At 38.1% G+C, this 9513-nt stretch overlaps 1 protein-coding gene across 1 annotated transcript; it reads right to left on the bottom strand.

The window, feature by feature from the left end:
• Positions 1-6212: 6212 nt before the first annotated feature.
• On the bottom strand, positions 6213-7175 carry LOC128533271 (olfactory receptor-like protein OLF3). The gene has a single exon (XM_053507518.1). The coding sequence runs from the start codon at positions 7173-7175 to the stop codon at positions 6213-6215; it is 963 nt and encodes a 320-aa protein (XP_053363493.1).
• Positions 7176-9513: the final 2338 nt, after the last annotated feature.

The raw sequence follows: 9513 nt of genomic DNA, 5'->3' as shown, positions 1-9513 counted from the left end.
GAAGAGAGAGTGTAAGGGCCATATTTACCCTGGTTAAGCATTAAGCATCATACTTAGAATTTGTATTGTGACATCATTTCATGAGTTGTTCTGTGACATCATCTCACAGTTATGTAGCTGCATGTCTATCGCGCACGTTAGTTGTTCAGTTGTTGTTAAGACACGGAAGGATACAGAAAGGTGTGAAGAACACAAGTTTTTGACCGTGAGACAGTAAGCTAAAAAGAATACAGTAAAATGAGTTGTTGTAACTTTAATCTGCTTTAAACTTCACCATGTCACACGGCGAGGACAACGTCGCTATCGTCGAATCTAAGCAGGTGATGGTGCTTGACAAAAATGATTCTCCAGGCAAGCTTCATGAACTGAAGAACGCCAGAGAAGGCAAGTGGAGTCAGTTGACTGTATTATACAACAAACTAGAGGTGCTTATGGACAATGCTTGTAATTTGCATGACGTTAAAGCCAAGCGCCGCAAAGATGAAGGGCTGCTAAATGACTTTATTTAAAGCAAAGTTTCTCTGTTCGATGGTGACCCTCGTAAGTTCACGTCCTTTGTAAGAGCCTTTAAACATGTCATTGAAACCAAAACTGATAGCAATGCGGATAGGCTGTACTATCTTGAGCAGTACACCATAGGACAGCCTAATGACTTCGTGAGAAGCAGCCAGCTTATGCCAGAACATCACGGTTATGCAGAAGCCATGAGATTGTTACATGATAAGTTTGGAAATAGACAAATAATCGCTACAACGCTGATGCAAAAGGCATTCAACTGGCCGGAAATAAAGTCAGAGGACGGAAAGTCGCTGACCACTTTCTCCCTGTTCCTGATAAACTGTCACAATACTATGTCAAGCATCGACTACATGGATGAGTTAGATAATGCCACCAACTTGAGGACCATCGTCTCAAAACTGCCCTACAAACTGCGTGAAAGATGGAGGAACCACGCATACAAGCATGAAAGGCGCACTCAAACAAGAGCCAAGTTTGTGCAGTTGATGGAGTTCGTAGAGCAAGAAGCAACGGTCATGTCCAACCCACTTTTTGGCGACCTGAACGTTTCAACTAGCAATAAAAAACACTGCAACAAACCTCCTCCAGGGCTCAAGCAAACAAATGGAAGGAAAAAGGGGTAGCAGCTTTGCAACCGGCGTGAAACAGGTTGGTAAAAATCATACAGACTCGATTACAGTAAAGAGTAGTGGTGCATCAGCAAAGAGTAGTGGTGCATCAGCAAAGAGTAGTGGTGCATCAGCAAAGAGTAGCAGTGCATTAGTTATTAGTGCCTTCACTAAACCTTGTGCATTCTGTGCAAAAGACCATACCCTAGATGAATGCTACCAGTTTAACGATGAGACATACAACGACAAATTGGACTTTTTGAAAAGGAATGGATTTTGCTTTAGATGTTTAGTAAAAGGACACTTAAGCAAAGACTGCACAAAGAAAATTACATGTCAGTTGTGCTCAAAGAGACATCCCCGCATGCTACACATTGCAGCACAAGACACAGCTCAAGCAATCGTAAAAGCTGACGCAACTAAACCAGTTAAAACACTGCCTGTTACAGTGAGTCATGAAACAAGCGCATGCACTGTGGCTGGAGATGACTATTTTAACAGGTACTATGGAGAGAATACAAAGTCCAAGAAAGGTAATAAGACAGTAGAAGCGTACGCCTTTATGGACCCAGGCAGCTCTGCTACCTTTTGTACAGAGTCCTTAGCAAGGCGATTAAACGTACAAGGTAAAAGAATCGACATCATGTTAAGCACCATGAACGCGAGGAAACAAGTAGAAAGTTCAGTGCTTACTGTCATAGAGGTTAGTAGTCTGGAAGAAAACACTTTTGTTGCACCCCCCAAGTGTTCACACAAAAGAGCATCCCAGTCTCAGTGGAAAACATTCCACAACAGCACGACATTGATAAGTGGCCATACCTCAGCGAAGTAAAATTGCCTCAGAATAATGCTAGAGTTGAAATTCTCATAGGTAACAAAGAGCATAGGCTCCTAGAACCATGGCGAGTAATTAACAGCAGGCAAAATGGGCCGTAAAGACAGTAGACCACAATGCAGTCAACAGAGTCTCCATCGAAAGTGTAGAACAAATGCTGATACAACAGTACAACCATGACTTTCCTGAACGGAATTGTGATGACAAAGCCGAGTTGTCACAAGAGGACTATCAGTTTTTAGACTCTGTAACTAACTCTCTGCAGTTTACAGATAATCACTTCTACATCGGCCTCCCATTTAAAAAGGCAGCTATTCAAATGCCCAATAACCGAAGTGCAGCCATGCAGTGCGCACTGAACCTCAAAAGGAAGTTTAAGAATAACCACTCCTTTCACGAAGAGTATTCAAACTTCATATTCAAACAACATGTTTGAAAAGGGTCATGCAGTCAAGGTCCCTACACCTCACCTAAGTCGACAAGACGGGCAAGTATGGTATATACCTCACCATGGTGTATACCATCCTCAAAAGACAAAAAGCTAAGGGTAGTCTTCGACTGTGCTGCCAGCTATCAGGGAGTATCATTAAATAGCAAGCTTCTGCAGGCACCCGACCTGACAAACTCACTCATTGGAGTGCTCACACGCTTTAGACAAGAGGAAGTTGCCATGATGGCAGATGTGGAAGCCATGTACTATCAGGTTAGAGTTCCGGATAAGAACACAGACTTGTTGCGTTGCCTATGGTGGCCGAATGGAGACGTGAGTCAGGACTTGGTCGAGTATAAAATGGTCGTTCAGTTGTTTGGTGCAAAATCATCTCCAAGTGTAGCTAACTTCGCCCTTAGGAAAACAGCAGAAGAAAACCGCAGATAAGATCAGTTAAAAAAATCTTGAGGTCCGTACTAAAAGAACAAACACTAAACGATGAGAGCTTGCATACATTCCTGTGTGAGGTGGAAGCTATAATGAAAGACCGTCCCCTTAACACTGCTACAGACAATCCCACAGACCTGGAGCCCCTGACACCTAACCACCTGCTGCTGATGAAAAAACAGCCAAACTTGCCCCCTGAACTTTTCAAAAAGGAGGACATTTATGTAAGTCGCACTCATAATAAATGCTGATTTATTCTGGAAGCGATGGGTACGTGAATAATTGCCCTTGCTTCAGAAGCGCCAAAAATGGTCTCAAGTGAGAAAAAAAAACCTCATGATTGGAGACGTAGTTCTAATAATTGACGAGTCTTCTCCAAATTTCCTGATAAAAAAGGACTTGTGAGACATGTGCTGGTTAAAACTAAAACCAGTACCCTAGAAAGACCCATCGATAAGCTGTGCCTCATATGTGAAATGGACTGTTAATCACCTTATAAAGCAGTTATGTTCCTTTCATTTGGTGCGCAACGATATGAACACCTTAAGGTAAACCGCTAAGAAATGTGAAAAGTGTAAAGAGTTAAGAAAGTTAATTAAAATTTTAATCTAATAGTAAAGTCTTGTGGCCCTATGGTAAAAAAAAAAAAAAAAAATGTGTGTAATTGTCAGTCTCCCTGCCTGCCCATTTAGGGCTGGAAATGTAAGGGCCATATTTCAAGAAATCAACGAAACATCTGGAGTCGTGAGTGACATTGTGTAACAAAAGGGACACACGTCAGAACTTGTGAATAACATGCACGTACAGAGAGAATAGAGTTTGTGCTTTGTGCACTTTAACTTGAGAGCGCGTGCTAAACTGATGCCTGTCGCTTTCCCTCACTTTCTCTCTCTCGCTCTCTCTCTGGTGTCCTAGACAGACAGAGGCTTGGGCTTTGTCTGTGTCTCCTTCAGCAGGCTTGGATTTTGCCTGTGTCTTTTTCAGCGCGCTTTGTTATTGGCCCTGACAACTTTTACCGGTGCGACCTAATGATCACAAGAAGTGTCGCGGTATCATGACCCTTTATATGAACATGCTGCCAGGTGCGGCTCATGCAGGCTGATTGCCTGACAGCGGTGTTGCCTGGCAACTACGTGTATAAATGGCCGCGCCTTTGCCAGTTTATGCACGGCTCTGCCCCTCGCGCGAGCCGCAATATTACATATATGCCCACAAATACTTATCAAGAATTATCAAGAATTGCATTTCATATGAATGTCACATATGAGACACGCAGCACAAACATATACTTATATAATATATTCACATACAAACATAATATATTCAGTAAATTTGTGAATTACTTTTTTTGTGAATAAAAAAAGTAATTATGGAGTCTGATTTGATTGGTAACATTAAACATTTTATTTCTATTTATTCTATGTTTTGCTGGTGAAATACATTTTAGGCACAGACGTCTGCTCGGTCTTGTTTGTTTTAAGCCCCTAAATTTTGCCAATTCCCCGATCCGCGAAACCGGTTTGATAACTACACAAATTCAAATTCAAAATTTATTTGTCACGTACACAGTCATACACAGTACGATATGCAGTGAAATGCTTTTTCGACTACCAGTGACCTTAAAATAAAAACTTAAACATAAGAATAAATATAAATAAAAGGTAATACGGTAGAAAATAAAGTTAACTGGTAAAATATACTGTACAAGTAAAAATAAAGACATATTGCAGTAAAAGAAATATTGCAGAAAAATGAAATTAACTAGTAAAAGTAAAAAAATACTGTGCTACCTAAAATAAAATAAAAATAAAAATATACTGTACAAATAAAAACAAAATATATATAATATAGAAATATGAAAGAAGAAAATAGAAATTTGTCCATAAGTAATTAAAAAAATGGCTGAGGTGTGCAAATATGCATAAAGTGACTGACTTCTTAAGTGTCTTATTATTAAAGTGATTTGTGCAGTGGTCCATAATGGAAGTATAAGTAAATGGTGCAAAAGTTGTGCATGAATGTGTCCATACTGTCCATGAATGCCCACTGTTGGATGTAAAAGATATGATATAAGTGCTGTATTGTGTTGTGGTTGAGAGACCTTGTGGCCTGCGGGAAGAAGCTCCTCCTAAATCTCTCTGTATTGGTCTTCAGGGAGCGGAATCGCTTCCCAGACCGCAACAGAGGGAACAGCTACATCAGACCTACATCAAAAGTGAGAACAGGGATTACAGTAACTGAGCGCGCTGTCGCGTTGTATATACTGTACAACGCGTTTATCAGCCTTTTGATTAAAACACTGCCTTTTGTAAAGTGAAAATATGAGCCGCGGGTTTCCGCAAGGCAACGAACAGCTTTATTTCAGTCATTAATTCACAATCACATTCCAGTTATTATTTCCAGCCGTGGTCAAATAATGGATGAAATTTTTGTTAAATGCTGGAGACACACAGCAAAAAAACATGATGATGATTATTACAAAAAGCTTAAAAATTATATGCGACACATTTTTACCTTTTTTAATAAGATATGTTGGCATATCATGAATCAGGACATTCGCATAGTTGACACTATCAGATAACCTACTATCAGGAAATTAAATTAACTGTAAGACCATTTAAACCAAGGCATTGCCATGTCTTTTATTGTTTTGTCCCTGTTAAAACATTACAAAAACTATATAAGAAACTTTCTATTAATTTCAAAGCATGAATTTGGGCATCTCATTTCATCATTATAAAAATAATATAAAGCACATTCATTATGAAAGATCTATTGTAAAACAAAATAAAATGCATGTTTGCTTCAGCATTGGAAACAATATTGTTTTAGGCTAACTAATTATACACAATTTTTAGTTGTACTCGGTCTGGCTTTTAGATAAAATCCTTCCATGTGCTATCTGGCAGATATTCAGTAAAGCACAACACATTTATTTAAATTCCCAAATGTTGCTTGCGGCAAGTCGTGGCACGCCAAATTGCGGCATCTCGCGAGAAAACACGAGCATTCTTAATGGCCACATCTGTAAAATGCTGAGTTTTCCTGGTTGCTATTTATTAATTAAAATAAAATATTTGGCCATTTACTCAAATAACATTTTTATTGTTCCTGTAAGCCTTTTTTTAATTATTTTCTTAATTTTAAACTATATAAAATTAAAATAAAAAATGGAAATCCCTTCCTGTCTAAAAAAAAAAAATATGCACAAAAAAAAAAAAATCTGTAGGTCTAATAGCAACTGTTATCAAAACATTTTGGTGTTAGTGGGTTACAGACTTGATGGAATCATGTAAACTGACTTGTAGCTATGAAAGTAGTAAAGTCGAATAAAGTCTTAAAGCTATAATGTCGAATTAAAAGTTATATCCAACTAAACCCACTGCTTTCTTTGTGCAACTGGGTTAACTTTTAAAAACATTTTAAATAATTTGCTTCTGATTTCCTTTGTTCTAAAGCAGTATATAAAAGGATTCATTAAAGATGGAACAATAATTGACCCCACCATCAATCCATTTCGTTCCTGCAGTGTTAAAACTACACCAACCCTGGTGAGAAGTATTCGTGTTAAATTAGTTACATAGTAGCAGACTAAGACTATACCATGACTTAAACAAGTATGTATGGCTTTTTTCTTGTCTTTGTTTGAGGTCATTCTTGAAACAACAACAACAATATTTATATAAGATAAACAAATCAAACTGACTGTTACTAAAATTATACAAGTTGTTAAAATAGATACATTATTAAAATATGGCTCGGGGTCTGCACAAGTTGCCCTTGTAACAGATGCATAATCACAAAACATGTATTTTACAGTAGAGTAACAAACTGGTAGAGGTGCAACAGAAGCAGGTAGCATAGACAAAACTGATGCAAGTACAAACCAAAGTAAAATGGTAATTGAAACACATCGGAAATTTGTCATAAGAGAACTGTATCGCAAAGGTGTGCTTATAGCAACAAGCCGATCAATTGACATGACAGCAATAGCAAAGATTTCCATTGCTCCGCTAAATTGGAAGGCAAACATCTGAATCATGCATGGTCTGTAGGATATAGTTTTATAGCCAACAAGAAGAATACCAATCATAGTTGGACATGAACTTGTACAGTAGACCATGTCTACAATTGATAAATGGCAAATAAACAGGTACATTGGCTGGTGCAGGCGCTTATCTGTGACAATAAAGCCTATGTTTGCAGTGTTAGCAATTATAGTAAGCAAGTACAATATTAGGATGACCACACCAACAGTCAGTGGTCTTTCCACATTGTCAAATCCAGTGAAAATAAATTCATTAATCACGTTCCAAGAGTCATTTTTAACAGACATTATTATTTAAATTTACTTAAATCCACAATGACAATAATTGTGATTGCTCTCTTATTAAATCAAAATTCATCAAATGGAAACATGGTGATATAAATTAAATAGGCCATTTGTCCAGTATTTGGATGGTTAAGGAGAATCAAGAACAAATGTCTTATACTGTAGTGAATGTAAGAACTGACATGTCATATGTGCCTTTATTTATATGCATTTCTAAGTGGGTTAGTTGAAGCTCATTGGCTCATCAGTTGTACAACTCAATTTCCCACTCATCTTTTGCCCAAAAACATACAGTAAGTGAATAAATAAGCATTACTGAAATGTATCTTAATACAAATAAAAATATAATTTTTATCACATGTATATTACAGCTAAATTTTTTGTTAATCAATTTATTTATTTTACATACCCCAGCTGTCCCAAGACTAAATGTGTCCTGTGTAACTATGTTAAACTTTAATGCAAAACAGTAGTAGTAGTAGTAGTAGCAGTAGAAGTAGCAGTTTACTAAGGCTGTGATTTAAAACGGATAAGTATCACTGACTTATCAGATATACAATACCCATACTAAACAGGAGCACTATGTGCACCTATTATGTCAAGGAACCGGTATCGAATGAAAGCTCTGTGTATTTAAAGAACGTTAATGTGTATGGAATTTTCATATCATATCTGGTGTCATATGAACCAGATTCATGTTAATACACTTTATCTAAATTACTATATCTCCACTGAAATGGCCCCCCACGTGACAGACAACACTATAGGTTAATGTATGCATGAAAAGGAGGAACCATGTGGGGCGTGGCTACAGCCACAACCATCTCTGATTGGGACAAATGGCTGTTTCGTACAGGTTCGGAACCCCTCTCTATCTCTGCTCTAAACCTGACACCTGAGCCTTGATTCTGACATGCGCCACCAATTAATTGGAAACTCTGCTCACTTTGACACGCAAAGAAAATTCGGGCTCGAACTTCGACAACGTTTGAGCGCAATTGTCCAGAGAAGTCCCAGAGTGCCGTCTTCGGTAACCAGGCAACCAATACGCTTCCTAGGTATTCCCCAAAAGAAGTTATCCCAACCCAGTGCACCAACCATTCAGCAATGAGGCGATTTCTTTCATTGAAGGCGAACAAACAAGAACAACTCTCACACAACGCAAGTTAAACAAAGCTTCATCCCTTGCTGAAAAGTGGTGCACGATTCACAAATAAACTAAACCCAAAAGCCTGCTCTTGTGACTCTCAGGTCTAGTAAACAGTACTAGAAAAACCTTGTTAACTTTCACCATCCAAACTGTTTGTGTGTCTGTTTAAGTAACATAGTTTCATGTATCGTACATTAGTTAAACAAATTCTTGTTTCTTTGTAAAGAACTGTTGCATTGGTTGTGAAATTTAAAGGTAATTTGCCCAGATCTTCATTTACCTTGCTCATAATTGATAAATACCAGTTTTTTTTTATTATTCTCGTCGGCCGCGAGATAAACAGGATTGGTAAGATACACCCAATTGTGCTATATGGCGACTCCTCAACCTGTAAACACATACATTACATGCAAGTACTGTATGAACATCAAAAGAACCAGTCATTAACATGTCAGTCATAGAGTGACCCGGAGACAGACAAGTTATAAAACTAAAACAGTGTGCTTTAGTTTTCTATATTGGATTCTTCTCCACTGGTAAGGTAGGTTTTTAACTTTTGTACTGTTTTTGAAACATGATTCGTTCTCACTGTACACTGTACCTAGTTTTTGCTGTTTGGTAGTGTTGATTGCAGTGTGATTGAAGTAGGTCAAAAGCAATTTGTTCTCAGGTAATAATCAAGAGTAGTTTCAAGCTTCCTTAAGGTGTGAATTGTGGGCAGGGCTTAGCTACATATAATGAAGGTGTCTGTAGCAGTTAATAAGCATATCCTAAAACAAAGTTAGTCAAGAATCTAGATAGAAAGTGCACAGAAAATTGACTTGAACTCTTGTTTACCAAGGAAGTACAAGTTGTCTAAGAGATGCCTATCCCCTTGTCTGATCTAAGTTTTTCTTTTTTTTTTAATCATTTGAATGTCATGCAGTTAAGGTCACCTCTCCAATTAACCCCCACATCTTAGGTATTTACCGTCCTCCTGGCCCTCTAGAGACTTTCTACATGAAATAAAGATGCTTCTTAGTCTTTTTCCTTTTGCTTACACTCCTCTCATTGTTCTAGGAAATTTCAACCTTCCATTTGACAAACTCCAATCCTCTTTCCTTCTCCCTCTCCTTAACTCCTTCTCTTTAACTCTAAACAGCTTCCCTCCCACACATAAGGCAGGAATTCTCTCGACCTCGTTTTTTGCCG

This window comes from Clarias gariepinus, chromosome 11 (assembly GCF_024256425.1).
Source record: "Clarias gariepinus isolate MV-2021 ecotype Netherlands chromosome 11, CGAR_prim_01v2, whole genome shotgun sequence".
In the NCBI taxonomy this organism is placed as follows: Eukaryota; Metazoa; Chordata; class Actinopteri; order Siluriformes; family Clariidae; genus Clarias; species Clarias gariepinus.
This window is presented reverse-complemented; position numbering and strand designations above follow the sequence as displayed.

Coding starts and splice junctions, on each gene's coding strand:
- LOC128533271 (XM_053507518.1), bottom strand. CDS start 7,175: ATGTCTGTTAAAAATGACTCTTGGAACGTGATTAATGAATTTATTTTC.